The sequence below is a fragment of the Pinus tabuliformis genome, chromosome 2_2 (assembly GCF_031772625.1).
Source record: "Pinus tabuliformis cultivar Carrire ecotype Pingquan chromosome 2_2, CPIR1, whole genome shotgun sequence".
In the NCBI taxonomy this organism is placed as follows: domain Eukaryota; kingdom Viridiplantae; phylum Streptophyta; class Pinopsida; order Pinales; family Pinaceae; genus Pinus; species Pinus tabuliformis.
The window spans coordinates 1194088453-1194107307 of NC_142300.1; the positions used below are offsets into that span (position 1 = coordinate 1194088453).

Genomic DNA, 18855 nt, shown 5'->3' on the forward strand with positions numbered 1-18855 from the left:
AATACACACACATGCACCAAGCCCCATCCTTCTTTGGCACCAAAACAATGGGCGAACCACATGGCGAAGTAGATGGGTGTATGATACCTTTGTTCAACAATTCTTGAATTTGCTTCTTGATTTCCATGCTATCCATAATTGACATGCGATACATGCCAATGTTTGGAAGTGGAACATCCTGCTGCAATTTTATCTCATGCTGAATTCCCCTCTTGGGAGGTAACCCCTTTGGTTCTTGAAGCATCTTGCCATGCTTGCTTATCACATCAAACAAATCAGATTTCAATTTGTCATCATAACCTTCAAAAGATTCATAATCAATATCATTCTTTTTCTTGATCATGAGAAGCACAAAATATTTACTTGCATTTACTAGTCTCTTCATCTGCCCTGCATCAACCAAAGAAATGCTCAGCTTTTTCGATGCGCTCTCACAAGGTACTCCACCCCATTCTTGAGCAATAAGTATTTGTTTTAATGGTGATAAAATACTTATTTCCCATCATACAAATAAGGACTACCCAAAATGATTCCTGAGATGTCAAGTGGAACTACATCTAACTCAGCGTCATCAATGAAATTTTCAATAATGGCGAAATTGAACAAACACTTCCTTGTAACCTGTAAGTTTTCATTATTGACTATCCAACCCAATGGATATGGCTTATGATGAGGTACAATTTAAAAGTTCAGTTTTTTAACCAAGTCTTCTGAAATTAAGTTTGATTGTGACCCACTATCAAATAATGCATAAATCTTTGTATGATTTGAAATTACCCTCACATGAAATAAATCTATTCTTGATTCTTCATTTGGAGTGTTGTTTTGATTGTTTGAGGAACTAGTGCTTGCAATAGATTCTTTCGCTTTTGTAACCATGGCTGAAATCTTGGTCTCATCACCAGAATCTGAACCAAGGTCATGTTGTGTGGTAGCGGTCATTTTTTGTTTTCCCTTATTGTTTTGTTTCTTGGACCTTAGTTCGTGATGTAATTTCAACAATGGGCTTCATCATGCCCAGCTTTTGAAAAATGTTGGCATATGGTTTTCTTCCCTTCTTTCTTCACATTAGCATTCTTCTTTCCCTTCCATTTTCCCCCTTTTTCCTTCTCCTTACCCTTGAATGGCTTCTTCTTACTACCCTCTTCCTAAATTTTCTTTCCCCTTGCTTCAAGGTGTGTGGCTTGCACACATACCTCATCCAAATTTCTTGGATTGAACATAAGGATAGTATGTTTCAAATAGGAATGTAAACCCCCAATATATTTCAACAATGTATCTTGGGAATTCAAATTTACTCCTAACAATAAAGCCCACTTTCTAAACTCCTGGGTATAGTCTTGGATTGTTTGGCCTTTAAGTTACCTAAAATTCTGCCAACTCATAATGGCTTTTTTCATATAGGCTAAAGGGTAAAATTGTCTTTTAATTGCAGAAACAAATTCAACCCAAGAAATGGATATCTTACCATGAATTCACATTTCCTCTTGATTCTTTGCTTCCCACCAAACTAATGTTGCTCCTTCTAGCCTTAATGAAGCCAACTAGATCTTTATGTCATCTTCTTGAAGGTTCTAAATTCAGCAATATATCTGCAATTGTCTAACTTTTATGCATTCACCTCTCCATTGTACATGGGAAGTTCAAACTTAATGTCCAATTTGAGTAAGGGAGTTTATCCTTTTGGGGTTTTTGAATGAGTATGGATAGTTTTAGTGGTGGTAGTGGAAGATGATGCTATGTGAGATGATAAATATGATGAGGAAGATGATGAGGATGGTGGAGGTGGAGGTGGGTTTCCACCATTACCCTTTGAATCCTTCTTCTCATATTTTTTATCCTCTGAGCTTCCTTCTCCATTTGGAGGTTTAGAAATCTCTCCAACCATTGTAGTGTTACTCTCTTCATTGAGGACTTTAACCATCTCAGTTAAAGTGTAGAAAGCTTTCTTGAATTATTCCTCTTCTAAAGAAGGACCTTTAGGCTCTCTTTCTCCAGACATAATGGCTGTGGATTCAGGCTCGAAAACTAGTACTACTTGTACCTCTTCAATCTCATTTGAAGGCAAAACCTGAGGAGTTTCAAGTGCAGCTGGAATTGGAACTTTGGGTGGTGGAGATTGTGGCCTTGTGGCTCTCCTTCTTCTGGGCATAACCTCAGGAGTTGCAACCAACAATTTCCCTTCTCCTCTCTGAAACTTTAACCTTATAAGCATCACAATTTTGCAACCATTAAAACCCTACTTACACAAAACTCAGGCAGTCAAGAAAATAAACCTTTTCTCTGATACCAACTTGATCTGTTATTGAATGTTAGTTTTGTTATGTTAATTTCAATTACAGATTTATAAACACGTGCTTGTTCATTGCTTCCTATGCATAGATTTCCTTAGGTTGTTTGGTGATTGAAACATGTAAATTTCATCAAGTTTAATGTGACATTCATGAGAAAAATATCTTAAAAGAACAATGTTGAACAACAACAATAAAAAGTACAGCAAACCATCAATTGAACACTTTAACACAGTGTTTTGATGAAGGAGTTCACCCCTCTTGGGCTACATCTCCTTGGTCCAGCTTCCATGGCTTGGGCCTCTGTATTAGCTCAATATGGAAAAAATGTTTTTTACAAAGCTCTACTACTCCTGATACTTGCACCAATGTGTTCATAATGTCAAAATTAGCTAGGAACAACTTTTCCTAAGCTCAATTTGGTCGAAAATTGCTCCAATTATGGCTCAAACAAGTTTTCCCTACAATTTCTCCTCCAAATCTCGAAGAACTCCAGTTAGGGCTGCTAAATTTGGGGGTAGGCCCGAAATTATTGGAATCCGCCAAAATGCCACCAACTACTAATCCAGGTTTAATTAAATTTAAGTGGAGTTAATTAGTTGTTAACTACGGATTAGTGCACAATTATTGCGTAGTTAACTAACTGTGACCTGGTGGATTTGGTGAAGCGGACACATGGCATATAATAAATGTTAACGATTTATTCACCGTGTTGTCTATCATTGGATAGACCATAATCCTTAACTGTTTGCGTAACCCTTTGCGATCATGTAGAAGTGTTAATATGAATACACTAACCGTTGTGTTGTTGGTTTGTGGAGCTGTTGCATAACTGTTTGGTGTAACCGTAGTTGCGTTCACATGTTTTGTGCTTAACCGTCAGGGTAATGGTCTTGCTTGAGCCATTGGGTCAACTGACCTTAATATTAACCACAACTAATAGATGTTAGGTGTTCACATGTGGAGGGATAGCCTGTGGGTTGGCCCTCCTAACCGCCATCCCAAAAACCATTACAGTTTAAATATAAACAATCCACTATAGTGGTTAAGAACCAACGTAGCAGAGATGGTACAGAGTCTTGGTCTACAGGTAGGAGGTCACTAGGTCGAACCCTCGACGCCTCCATAATATTTTTGTTGAACTGTGTCAAGCCCGACCTTTGGGGAGGGACACATGGTGGCCTGCGGGCTTGCCACTTGTCCCCTCCTCATTGGTCCTGTTCCAACCACTGATAACCTACCATGTCATCCATTTGAAACCCAATAAGAACACGACACTTATCACACTATGATTAGATTTTTACTATCCGTTGACTCTGCCTAGTCACTTGCCAGTCAACAGTACGGGCTGCTGCTGATTGTGCAATGACTGGGCTTTTTTTTTGCAAATTTTGCATGTTTAGCAAAGCGAACAAAACTCAATAACTTCCTCATACGAACTCGATTTTCAGTGAAACGAGTTGTGTTAGGATCTTTTTTTCGAGATGGATGCGGTCGTTTAGGCTTTGAGCCATTTTAAGAACTTTGATTTTTGAGCTAAATATTGAGCACCTGATCAGGCAATAAAACGATGAGTGATTTGCAATAATAGGCGGACTCGATGACAATTATAAACTGCAATACATAATATATATCAAATCTGATAGAATCATCACAAATTGCAATTGGTGGAGCCAGGGGTGTCTTACGATTTATGAATGCAGTGTGTGTGATACGCGATTATGATATCGCAATCGCAACCCTAACTATCAAGGGATGATTCTATAATTCCTTCCCTTTTCGATGTGTGATTGTGATCATCACATTGTACTTTGTCTTTGGCCTGGCGTCGATTCTTTACCACTAACCTGCATCTGATCCACGACTGTGATATCGCAAATCACAACTCGATAGTGTTGGGCTGATTTCCTTAACCACAGACCTCTTCCTTCTATGATCTATGAAATGCGAGGCCAATGGTGGCATGCCACTTGGTTCTTCCCCATTCGATGAGAGTTCTTCCACGTCATCTTCTCCTGCCACATGTCCAAGTCAAATCTGAACTTTGACTTGCTCTAACTTCTTCATATGAGCACAAATTCAAGTGTCGTTCATATCGTTAGAATCGGGATGACAAGCACTTTGATCTGATGCGTTTTTTTTTTATTTTTTTTTATTTTTTTTTCATCGGTCTTTTACCTAACTTTATCTAAGATTATTAATATATTTATATACATATTTATATATATATATAATTATTAATAAATAATTTAGATAAATAAACTAAATAATTTATCTATATATCTTACTTAATTTAACTTTTTTTTTTTTCCATAAATAATAATAATAATAATATTAATATTAATAATATTAAATTAATAATAATATTTTCACTACTAATATTAATAATATATTATTATCAAGGCTATTTTACCAATATAATATTAAGTATAAATAATTACTTATATTATTAAATCAAATAATTTACCTTTTCTAACTAACCGTTTAATAAAAATTTTAACCTCAACTATATAATATATATTTTATAATAATTGATGAATAATTTATTAATAATAATAATATTAAATTATGAATAGTATTTGACCTATGGACCGTAGGTCAAAATTAGCCGTTGGTCGATTTAGCCGTTGGAGTCTCTGCTCAGACTATTTAACATGCTAAGCTGGATCTGTTTCTTCAACTTGTCCTGACGATGAACCACACTGGTTGGTTCGAAACGCGTCGACAAATGATGTCTCATGTGATCTTCGCCGAATTTTTTTTTGTAAACTGATGCTGAGTTTATATATATTCTACCACTTTGAATTTTGAGCCTTTTTACCATGACACTAGTACTTTTTAAAGATCCACCTGGATCAATCCTCCCCACTAAGAGCTTTTGGACCACCAAAATCCTTTTTAGTCAATTGGCAAGTGAGGAAATTTCTCCCTCACTTTTTATTTCTCCATCCATCGAGATTTACTCAAATGCATTCCTCTGAAGCCAAGACGAATGTACTCCACATCTCCCCATCGTGAAGTTTTGATTTTCCTGTCGAGTATGATATATTTGGGCAACTTGTCTGGATACTTTGGTGCAAAATCGGCAACTATAGGAATCTGTGCAACCTCTTCGATATCCATAATCAATGGAGGTTCATAAAGCTTTAGGTGTTCAACATTCACTACTGAGTGCATTTGCATATAAGCAAGCCAGTCAAGATGAAAAGAATTGTCTCAAATCTTTGCCAATATGCTGAAGGGACCATATTGAATGGGTCTCAATTTCTTCCCTTCCCCCTTCATTATATCCTTATTGATGTGGAGCCATACCTTTTCCCCAACTTGAAATTGATGGTCAACTCGGTGCTTATCATGTCGAGCTTTACACCAAGCCTAACTCTTCTCCAACTACTCATGTACTTCCTAATGAATCACCTATATCCACTTAATAAAATTTTGTGCTTTGTCCCTCTCACCTCATCCATTTCCATCCTCATCTTTCCCAAAGACCATGTCTAAGGGATCCCTTGGTAGATAACCAAAACATGTCTTGAACGAGGAGCTCTGTGTGGATGAATGTATTGCTCGATTTTATGCATGTTGCACATAAGGAAGTTTTCCATCCCACAACTTGGGATTTTTTCCAAAATAGCCTTGTAACAAGTGTACCACGTTGCAGTTGATGACCTCTGTCTGCCCATCAATCTGTGGATGAAATTTCGTACTTCTTTTCATCTTGGTGTCAATCATCCTCCACATGCTGGTCTAGAACTCTCCAAGAAAGAGAGAGTCTCAGTATGATATAATAGATATGGGCAACCCAAAATGGACCCAGACATGCTGAAAGAAAAGATTAGTGTTCTCAACAGTGACCTGATTTTTACAAGGAATTAAAATACACATTTTACTAAAACGATCCATGACAACCTACAAATAGTTGTGACCTTTCCTAGACATAGGAAAACCACCTACAAAATCCATGGAAACACTTTCCCATGGTCAACTCAGAATAGGGATTGGTTTGTAGAGCCCAAGTTTTCTATTAGAGGGTTTTGAAACAGAACACAACACACAACCCTTTACAAAATGAGTCACATTGTTTTTCATATGAGGCCAAAAAAAAACCTCCTTAAATGACATAAAGTGTTTTCAACCCCAAAATGACCAGACATAAGAGAGGTATGAGCCTCTCGGATTACACGTACCCTTTCATCAATGGGTATACACATTTTTCCAAGGTGATACAATAGTTTTCCCTGCAAATAATAATTGTCCACCTGCGATCCACGAGTCAGTTTTGCATAAATCTCTTTAAAATCATTATCGTTAGCATATTGTTCAACATAACTTTCTAATGATAAAGAAGCATTTTGAAAAACTACAGATGTAGAAATAGGAGGGCGAGAAAACATATTTTCTACTTTGTTGTTGGTTCCCTTCTTGTATTTTATTACCAGATGAAACTGTTTGAGGAATCCCATCCATCTGAAATGAAAAGCTTGTTGAAGCTTGGTTTGTTCCTGAAGGTACTGCAAGGGATAATGATCTGTATGGATGATGGTCTCCTTGTCAGTCAAGTAGTGTTTCCACTTCTTTACACTCTAAACCAAGGTGTACAACTCATTGTTGTATGTGGGATAATTCACAACAGCCTGGGAGAAAGTCTCTAAATGGTAACATACAGGCTTCCTTTGCTGCATCAATACAGCGCCCATGGCATATCCACTGGCATCTATCTCAATCTCAAAAGGCTGCTGAAGGTATGATAAGGATAGCACTGGTGTTGTGCTGATCTTCTCTTTCGGCATTTCAAAGGATTTTTTACTTCTTTCCTCCCCACTGAAAGGCCTGCTTCACACTTGTCAATGCATGTAAGGGGGCTACGATAACAAAGAAGTTCACAATGAACCTTCTCCAATACTGTACCGCACCCAAAAAGCTTCGGACCTCTGTAACATTTGTGGGCTTAGGCCACTTCATAATTTCATCTACTTTAGAGGGATCTATCTTCAACTACCCATTATCGACTATTTGACCTAAATAAATGAGAGAGGTCTTCCCAAACTCACACTTTGACAATTTTACATACAATTTTTCATTCTTCAAAACATCAAGCACTTTCTTCACATGACATACATGTTCATCCCATGTCCTACTATAAACAAGAATATCGTCCAAATATACAAGCACAAAATTATCAAGAAAAGTCATAAACAAATCATTCATTACCCTCATAAATGTGGTCAGATCATTACACAGTCCGAATGGCATCATGACGTAGGAGGTTGATGGAAATGGGCTGGTAGTCTGGAATTAGACTACTGGTTAACTTTGTAACCAATCAATTGTGCACAAATAGATTATGTACGTGGATTTTCCCCCTGAGGGTCCCACTTATCTGTCCAATCACTGTCGGTCCCTCATTGACTTCTTCTTTTATCAAGCATTGCAATCCGTGCCATTGATCTCACTTCTCTAGATCCGACGGATATCGCGTCATCCACTCACCAACTATCCCAGACGATCTCCACCGTTGATGTGACTCGTCCAATCGAATGGCTGTCGTGCAATCTCGTGCAAATTCTTGCACGACTGATATCAGGTCGAGAGCACGCAAGAAAAGTGGTTTTCTCGTGCTACGTGTCGACTGCTAAGGTTGATCACATGAATTTTCCAAATACCATTTATGACCTTTTGGGCACGCGAGATATTGCTTCCCACTTATCAAATACAACCCACGTTCTCAATTCATACTTTAAGAAAGACGCTTAAGGAAAGGTTTAGTGCTTAAGCTCAGAATTAACGCTTAACACTAATTAACTGTGATTTATAAATAATATGTTTAAACAGAGAAAAATACCCGATTAGGGTCCAGAATGATGATACACAACTACAAATGAATTTCTGCACTAGAACAGTGCGTCCACGCCTCACTTCAATCAATTATTCAATAAAATGGAAATTACAGCCTTGGCCCTCTCAGCTCAATTACAACAGTTTGTCTGACCTCTGTTTCAATCTCAAACCCTATCTCTCACTCAAACTCTCACTTACTCAGTCTATTCTCGATCATCTAATCTCTTTGTCATTACATTCTTTCCTCTTTTATGAATCAAATCCTATCCTAACTGCATTGACAACTCGATGCCTATTTTTATCAACTCAACCATTAAATCCCTATTCTCAAGATTTGATACACACCTATACTAACAACTTATCTCTTATTCTAAAAATAATATAATATTCTAATTATTACAATAATTGAGATAAAGAGCAATTCGAGAGATCCAACCCTCTCTACTAAAACTGATTTTTGACCACTCAGGCCAATGAAATTCATCTCTTGTTAGCCACAACACGTGAACATACAATCACATTGCTGGCTAAGTCCATATGCTCCTGCATCACATCACCATCCATTCAAACAACCTATTGGGTGAAAATATTATTGTTTAATTCTGTTGTAGTACTTGCCCAACTATTTAATTTGTCAATCCGAGGTTCGTAGGCTTACGAGGCACATGCACTATATATGCAGGACCGAAGTGGAACTAATCCAATCTAATCTAATCTAAATTACTGAAATCAAATTAATCTAGGAAGGCATTGAAACATTAACTATAAAAGCAAGACATTTCATAAGGGAAAAGCAATACAACATGTGAAGAATTTGAATGACAAACAACATATTTGAGCTCACAACAATAAAGATATCTTAAATTATATTACAAGAACCAAATAACAAATCATGAGAGTGTAACAATAAAAGAATATGAATCAAAGCTAAGAATCCCCTTCTCCTAATTACAAAACTATCTCTTAAAGCTAATCTCTATTCCTCCAAATGAAGAGAGAGCACTCTCTTAGATACATGAAGAAGATAACCATCTCATAATTACATATCCAATATTCTCTCAAGCACTCTCAACTACTTTCCCATTATTACAAAATATGATCCCTTTGAATCCTCCACACATCTCTCACATATCTTGGATAAGATATGCCAACCAAATCTTCCATGATCTTCTCCTTAGGAATAGACTTGAATAATTATCTCCTTAATATGGTGGAGGAGATATTTGAGAAGTCTCTTGGAATTAATTCTTCACATATTTCCTACACATCACAAAACTCACATATTCTTGAGATATATATAAAAATATGTATATTTTCTAATATTTAATCATAAATTCACTTGTAATACAAAAATGAATAAAATGGAAAATAAGAAGGTGAAACCCAAATGTATTTATGAAAATGATATGATAAAAGGTTAATGGGATGATGAAATGTAAGGAATAGTGAAGAAAAAGGTGGATGAAAATATGACATTTCTGAGTCCCAACATCCTCCCCAACTGAACTTGTTGCATGTCCTCATGCAACCATGCATGGGTCTCTTTAAGAAAATTTGGCATCTTGAACTTTGGCTTTACATGACGATGTCTTTTAATAATGAATGTTTCCAAGATATGTGAAAGACATGAGTAACAACTTACATTTTCTTATGGTTGGTTCTTGTGTGACAACCATGAATACAAAGAATGTTGGTTCTTGTGTTAACAACATTCATTTCATTTTATGTTCTCTTTTCTTCAATAATAATGTAAACACTCACTGGAAATCATAATGTGCATAAGAAATCCCTTTTGTAATATTAATGAAGCATGCAAATATTGCATATGAAGCAAAGTGCAACAAAGTATCATTGGAAAATAAATGTTGGTGAATGGTAAATGAGAAAAAAAAAATGAAGTGATAGTGGTGAAGAAATGGAATCATGGTAGTGAATATGTAGTGAATATAGTTCCCCCCCCAATCTAAATTGGTTGCATGTCCTCATGCAACTTGACATGGCTCATGAAAGGAAATGTAGCATGTGAGGGAATTTTCCAAAATATTCAAGTTAGCATATAAGGAATTGCATGATTAAATATTAGAAAACAACATACCTCTACTTACCCAAGAATGATGAACTATGCAATAGGAATGTAGCTGTTGCTGCTGTTGGATCAGGAAAATGTGACTGATGTTGTTGTAACTGGATCCTGGGAAATGAAGGAATCTAAACTGCTGATGCTGAATCATGGAAAAGATAAACGTTGAAAGTGGAACTGTGGTACTCTCATAGATCAGAATTCATGCTGCTGTAACAGGGAGTCGTGAAAAAGTGTATAGTCTTCGTCTGCTACAAAACTGATGGTACAAGTCTAATCATGTGAAAGAATGTGTTGATGTCGAGCATGAAAAGAGATCATTGGATTACTGGCCATTGATGCATGCCATTAACCAATGCGAGGCAAACTCACCATTGATGTCAATGAGTGCCAAGGTACCTGAGTACATCTTGCGAAATGCGAATAAAGGGGTTGACGTCGAGCCATTTGCAAGATCTGACGATCAAGGGACATTGATGTATTCCCATGATTGTCAGCGAGAGAACTTGCCATTGAGGCATGCAAGTCTCAAGGTACCCAAAATGAACTCTAGTCTATTTCCCAGATAAGGTGCTGATGTCGATGGGGCAAGACTTGTTGAAAGGTGGGCCTTAAGGAATCCCACATCAGTCAACACGAGTTTGTACAAAAATATTTGGTAGGACTATAAATGGAAAGAACTCACGGGCAAGCAGTGTGGATCAGCATGGCGAGAAAACAAGGCAATGTAATCATGGAAAGGGAATAAGTTTTATTCAGAAGGCAAACTAGAAGGAAATAAACTGAAAAGGATAAAGGAATGTATGTGATTCAGAAAAATAGGCGTGCATGAAGTCGTGAAAGATAAGGTAATGGAAAATAGGCTTGAACACCAGGATGGTCAATCGGCTTTGAAGGAGAAATGTTACAGTGTCACAGCATGGATAATGGAAAAAGTGGAAATGTTGGTGTATCAGCATGGTTGTTGTGTAACAACAAACATCAAGAGGCACAAATAGTTTCTGGATAACAACAAACGTCATGATGTTTATCACGAGTTACAGCTCCTTCAAGCTGTTTATCAAAGCATGTTTCTCAAAAAGTTCTGTGATCTTTGAAAATCACTTCAGCAACAAAATGCTATTATTTCCGAAACTTGTCGCCCGCGCTGGTTTCATCATCGATGGCTGTCAAAGTGACTTCAAGAAAACAAATTAGTGTTAAGTGTAAAAACATGCATTCATATTGTTTTCAGGAATTTATTAAAAAGTCCATTTGCAATTTTCATGGGTTTTTTTTATTTTTTATTTTATTTTATTTTATTTTATGTTGATAATACACAGCAAAAGAAAAGGCAAAAAGAAAACAAAACAGGCAAAATCAAAGTCAGATCTCCATTCCTTGGCATGCTTTGCAAAGTATAGGAATACTGTCTCGGCGCTAGCAAATCTTTAGTTTCTTGCTGATTCATGTCACTAAAGTTTTCTCTGCAAGATTGGACCTGTACAACATCAGATATAGTGGAATATTCAAAGCATTCAATTGTAGAGCAGAAAATCCTGGCATCATGAACATTAGTGTAATGAAGTAGTGTGTAAAATGGAGATAGTGAGCATGAGAAAACAATCAGCTTCTGACATAAAATCCAACATAAGCATAAGAATCGACATAAAGCTCCTGGGCCAATTTCTAGTTTCGTTTTGATGCAAAATCCTTTGTGAGTCAAACATCTCCTTTGAGTGGCTGGTATCAACAAAAATCCTAAAAGCAAAATGTTATAAAACGGTATATATCAAAATAAAATGTAACTCATGGCTTAGCATAGTACATTCAGGGCTCCAGACTGAGTTTTTCTTTTAAAGATAATCCAACCCAATTTACAAGTGCGCCGGACAAGAAAGGAAATATGAGTTGTGTTTTGATTCTCATCAGTGATTTGCATTAAGGCTACTGTATTTGCATATCGCAGAAACTGATGACATTGTTTACATCTTTGGAGAATGTCCGTTTTGAAGATTTTACGTTTGATTGCTGCACGGGATTGCTATTATCACAACGTTCAATAATGTATTTATATATCTGCCAATTGGTTCTCTCTCTTATATTTTCCATGGGAAAATATGTTGCTACAATCTGCTGAGTGATCCCTCCTGCCTTGCCTTCCTGCACATTTGTCCGATGGATACAACAGACAGGTGAGCGTAAATCATCTGAACTCCTTTTTTGATAGTGCCTCTGCCTTCCTTGCTTCTTGCTTCATTCCCAATGATCTGCTTACACACTTCTTCATTTAGTTCATATCAGGCTACGATGATGATCACAGATTTCCAGAGGGAAACTAGGTTTAGGTAGATTACCAAAATTCCCTGCGAAAGGTAGCAAGAGTTGTTAAAATAATATCATGGTACGGTGGTTTCATTACCTCTTTTGACTAGATTTGTTTATATCTCATGATAAGAATGCTTCCTCCAAGAGAAGCGATGGAGAAAAACTCGTAGCCAGCAAGGAAGGGATCCTTCTAATAAGCAACAACATAATCATTTAATCTCAATTTAGGAAGGCGAATCCATAAAAATAGTGATACTAATGGGATTTCGTTCCTACTATCTTGAGATGCCAAAGATAATGTAACAACCCGTGGATTTTGGCCGATATTTTTTTAATCAACATCCGCATAGTATCCCAAATTAGGTGTGAGAATTAATGACGAAAGAGAATCCCAGCTTTCGAAATATGTAAACAAAGAAATAAGAATTATGTTTTAGTTTATTGCGCTTTCATTTATTTGTTGCTTATCGTTTTGGTTTTGGTTTGTTGTTGCAGATTGCAGGTTTATGAACAGTGGGCGGGGAGATGGGTGGATACTAGTGCATGATGAGGCAGCTTTGCCAATTTTGCGTTTCTGGAGCAGTCTAATGGTGATCCAACGTCTTTCACAAATCATCGATGCGACAATGCACAGAGGAAGAATCTGCGATTCTTGGTGACTGTCGATGCAGCCTTGAATGTTCCATCTTGAACCTTTCACAAATTCCTTCCGTACACTGTCGACTGTTCTTGTTTGTTTGTTTTAATCTTTGTTTTTTTTTTTTAAGATAGGGTTCGCTGTTTAATGCACTTGCGTTGTTGAATGTTTGATTTTTTTATTTTTTTTATTTTTTATTTTTTATTTTATATTTTATTTATTTTTTTAATTTTATTTTATTTTATATTTTTTTTTTTTTTTTTTTATGTTTTGTTTTTATTGTTTGAATTGTTTTATTAAAATTGTTTTGCGTTTATTTATTTATTTTATATATATATATATATATATATATATATATATATATATATATATATATATATATATATATATATATATATATATATATATATATATATATATATATATATATATATAGATATATATATAATTTGTTTTTAATGTTTTGCATGGTTTGTATTCTATATATTTTTATTTATTAATGTTTTGTTCTATTGTGAATTTTTTTTAACAAATGGACACAGTGATTTGCATATTGAAAGATGTTTTTGATCAAGCATATTGCAAAACATGAATTTATTTATTCCTGAAATTAGTCTAAATCATCCCTATTTTTTGATCCTCGCGATCGCACTAAGCGCGGAGGAGAGCATACTTATTCTAGGTAAAAGAAAAACTGAAAATGAAAGCAAACGCTGAAAATGAAAGCCTAGCTACTCTATACTAATTAGAATTTAAAAATTAGTTATGTGTAATTAAACTTCCAATGAATCCACTCACGTAGTAGTAACAACAATATATTCAGTAGCAATTTTTCAAATGAAAAATGAAAATATTTGAGTGTGAATGAGTCTAGTTGTTGTATCTGCAAATCAATTAAATAAAAATAAAAAGATGAATCTAATCTAGTACTTACCTGGAACCATTGTTCGATAAAGCTTTGATAGGCACAGTTTCTCTCACTTAGATCATGTTGTAACTCCACTTCTTCTTCTCCGATCTGCTGTTCTTCTTCCTCGAATTCCTGTTCGAATGATTGTTCGCCATCAGACATGCATGATTCTTCAGATATTGAATCTTCGTTTATTTCTTGGGGAGTAGTTGAACTTTCAATTCTTGTCAAGATCTCCTTTTCTAGGGAAGAGGAGATTCCGACTTCTGCAAGGATCTAAGTGAGTAGTTCCAAGCTGACACTCATTATAAAACCATGTTGAAAGAGATTCTAAAAACAAAGTGCTAATAATTGTCTGAGTTTTTAATCATTTTACAAGGTTTTAGTTCACAAAAACTCTTCCAAAGCAGCACATTAAAAATTGAATTAAAAACAAAAGGACCACAAAAATAATCTTGAATTCAATACTCAATTAAACCCTCTTACAAGGACTGCTCATTAATTGAGTAATCGAATTCTTCAATACAACCATGAACCATGAATTCATCAAACACTCTTCATAGTTGCAAAAATCAAACACACTTGCACAAATTGAAATTCACACTTGCATAAATGTAAAAACACCCTACATGCCCTGATCCATAAGAGGTCGAGCCCATTACGGTATCTCGAATGCAATGCGTAGGCTGTTCCCCACGTCTTATCGCCTTAACACCTCAGAGTTAGGAACATGTCTAAACACACTTGCATGAAAAATCAAACTAAACTTCAATCCATCGTGCCTCCCCGGCAATGGCGCCAAAATGTTGGGTGAAAATATTATTGTTTAATTTTGTTGTAGTACTTGCCCAACTATTTAATTTGTCAATCCGAGGTTCGTAGGCTTACGAGGCACATGCACTATATATGCAGGACCGAAGTGGAACTAATCCAATCTAATCTAATCTAAATTACTGAAATCAAATTAATCTAGGAAGGCATTGAAACATTAACTATAAAAGCAAGAAATTGCATAAGGGAAAAGCAATACAACATGTGAAGAATTTGAATGACAAACAACATATGTGAGCTCACAACAATAAAGATATCTTAAATTATATTACAAGAACCAAATAACAAATCATGAGAGTGTAACAATAAAAGAATATGAATCAAAGCTAAGAATCCCCTTCTCCTAATTACAAAACTATCTCTTAAAGCTAATCTCTATTCCTCCAAATGAAGAGAGAGCACTCTCTTATATACATGAAGAAGATAACCATCTCATAATTACATATCCAATATTCTCTCAAGCACTCTCAACTACTTTCCCATTATTACAAAATATGATCCCTTTGAATCCTCCACACATCTCTCACATATCTTGGATAAGATATGCCAACCAAATCTTCCATGATCTTCTCCTTAGGAATAGACTTGAATAATTATCTCCTTAATATGGTGGAGGAGATATTTGAGAAGTCTCTTGGAATTAATTCTTCACATATTTCCTACACATCACAAAACTCACATATTCTTGAGATATATATAAAAATATGTATATTTTCTAATATTTAATCATAAATTCACTTGTAATACAAAAATGAATGAAATGGAAAATAAGAAGGTGAAACCCAAATGTATTTATGAAAATGATATGATAAAAGGTTAATGGGATGATGAAATGTAAGGAATAGTGAAGAAAAAGGTGGATGAAAATATGACATTTCTGAGTCCCAACACAACCCCTACTTGGTTTTGAATGCAGTCTTCCAAACGTCTTTTTCTGCAAATATAACCTGGCGATATCCACTACACAAATCCAGTTTTGTAAAACAGACAACATTTTTCAACCGATCTAATAATTCATCAATGCATGGGAGAGGGTATCGGTTCTTCACCATAATTTTGTTTAGCACCCTGTAGTCTACGCACATAATCCTTGTTTCGTCTTTCTTTGGCACCAATGCGATCAGTGAACCACATAGAGAAGAACTCGGTCTGATGACCTCTTGATTTAGCAATTCATGCACCTGTTTCTTGATCTCCTCCATCTCAATAGAATCCATCCTGTACCTGCCAATATTCAATAAAGGAGCATCCTGTTGTAAATGGATCTCATGTTGGATTTCCCTTTTTGGGGGCAATCCTCTCGATTCCTGAAACAATTCATCATAGTTAGAAATAATTTCTAACAATTGTTTCTTATGATCAAGATCACAACCTTTGAAAATGTCAGCCGTCTCGGCCTCTTTCTCTCTCACCACAATGAGCATGCACCCTTTTCTGTAATTAACTAGTTGTTTAATCTATCCTGCACTTACAAGACTAGCACTGAATTTCGTATGATGAGCTTTGACTATATATTCTACCCCATCCTTCGTGAGGTGGTATTTATTTTCATGCCGAAAGAAAACTTCTTTTTTGTCATATAGATACGGACTTCCCAAGATGATTCCACAGATATCCAAAGGTACTACATCTAACTCTACCTCATCAACTAATTTGGAAGCAATAACAAATATGGCCTTACACTGCTTGGTTACTTGAAATTTTGCTTTATTTCTTACTCAACCAAGCGGGTATGGACTCGAATGAGGCTCAGTTTCAAGGCCTAACTTTTTAGCAAAGGACCCTGAGATTAAATTTTCTTGAGAACCAGAATCGAACATAGTTTCCACCTTTGTGTGTTTTATAATAACCCTAATGTGGAATAATTCAATTCTCTTTCATTCATTACTTACAGGCTCATTCAAGGAACTAGAACTTACAATCGAATTAGAATTAGTATAACCAGAAAGAGTACCTCTTGCGCCCACAGCTGTGATCAATTTCTCGTCACCAAAATCGGATCCAAGGTCCTGCCGCATTGTTTCCATTGTATTTCCTATTCCATTGAATCTCTTTAGTCTCATATTCGGATGTATATTCCAACAGTGATCCTCATCATGACTTTATCTCTTGCAAGCAAGGTGGCGTTGCTTCGTCCCCTTTCTTGGCTGCGATGGTCTTCTTATCCTTCCCCTTGCCTTTCCTCTAGAATTTTCCATGCTGAGGTTTGAACGGTGCTTTCTTGGCTTGATCATCTCTGTCATTCTTGCCTTGGCTTTCAAGATGAATGGACTTTACGTTGGCCGCATCAATCAGAGTAGGCTCGAATAATAACAATGAGTGTCTTATGTAACTATGTAACACACCAACATACTTAGTTACAGTCTCAAGTGAATCTAATGAGATGCCCAAATTCAATGCTTGTTTCTGAAATTATTCAGTGAAGCTTTGCACATTTTTACCTTTAGCTTTCCTTAGAAATTTCCATTCCTTTAGTGCCTTTTGTTTATAAGCCAAAGGGTAAAATTGGTCTTTCAATGTAGAAATAAAATTTGACTAAGAGGAAAGAAGGTTACCCAACTTTTTCCTGCGCTTCTGCAACTTTCTCTCCCACCAAATGAGTGTAGTGCTACTCAACCAAAGAGATGCTAACTGGACCTTTGCCTCATCTTCTTCGATATGGTGAATTTGGTAGTAAACCTCTATCTGTCTGATCCAAATGTTTTTTTTTTTTTGCACTACACTCTCCATTATACATGGGCAGGTCAAACTTTAAATCTAGCTTGAAGAATGGTTTCTTAGATGTATGTTTGGAATCTCGATTAGAGTGATGAGAAATATCACTTGAAGAAGGAGAGGGAGGAGGATCTTCTCCACCACCTTCATGATTTACTGATCTATTGTCATCGACATCTTTCTTCTCGTGCCTAATTTCCTTCTCATACTTTGAAAACAACTTGTCCACTTTCTTTGCCATATCTTAGAATACCTTGCGGTAATTTCGTTCCTCTTCCCAACAAGCTTCTTCATCAGCCATGTTTCTTCTTCGTTGCGCACGTCCTGATTCGGGATCAAAGGACTTAATCTTTCCTTTGCATTTTCGAAGCTTTTTCTAGGTTAGCACATACTCATGCAATTTGCATCGACAAAGACCTGCTCCGATACCAAACTTGATCCAAGATCTTTTACTTATAGATGCATCAGAATTACATGAAACAGAGATTATTAACCGTGGAACTTAAAAGCACATAAAACAATGTGGAAATAACAAGATAAGCATGAAACCATGACATAGAGATTTGATTACATGGTTTAGCCAATTTGGACTACGTCTCTAGGCCCTGCTCAATAGTGGGGAGGCCTTCATTCATTAAGTGGCATAAAAAGAGATAAAATACAAGCAACATCTAATTACAATCCTTATACCTCCAAGTTGGAAAATGGACAAAGAATTTAGAGCCCATATTTAGAAACATATAGTACCACTGAAATCCTTGTGAAAAATCATGCAGAATTGCCTATACAAACACCCAATTTCAAAACCTCTTTGCTGCTCAAGGCGAGGTTCTAGCCAGCTACCAGGTCAGGTTATTTCTATACACAATAGCTTCTAAACTTCCATGCTAGTCTCTCTCCTTTTCTTGTGCAGATAGTCCATTATATATGATAGTGGCTAACTCCTCAACCCTAGTAGTTTCAACAAATGACAAGTATAACAACCAGGTGGCTTCCATACCAAGAATCTCGTACCTAGAATAGGATGCAGGTAATAACCTGTTTAAACATAGAAAAACCTTCATAACCTCTTAACTGCACATTACCTTAACCCGACGGCTTGAACACAGAGAATCAGTGTTTAAATAGGTGGACAGACCCATGCCTTTACATTAAGCGATGAGCAAAAGGCGATAAAACGATAAGCGATCTGTGATAATAGGTGGACCTAATGGAAATTATCAACTGTAATACATAATATATATTG

General features: G+C 36.1%; 1 protein-coding gene across 1 annotated transcript in view; it reads left to right on the forward strand.

Moving 5' to 3' along the window:
* Positions 1 to 13175, forward strand: part of LOC149197777 (receptor protein kinase-like protein ZAR1) — a 69055-nt gene extending 55880 nt beyond the window's left edge. Inside the window, 1 exon segment of the mRNA XM_089408789.1 lies at positions 13012 to 13175. Within this exon segment, the coding sequence (XP_089264915.1) occupies positions 13012 to 13175 (164 nt within the window).
* The last annotated feature ends 5680 nt before the right edge of the window (positions 13176 to 18855 follow it).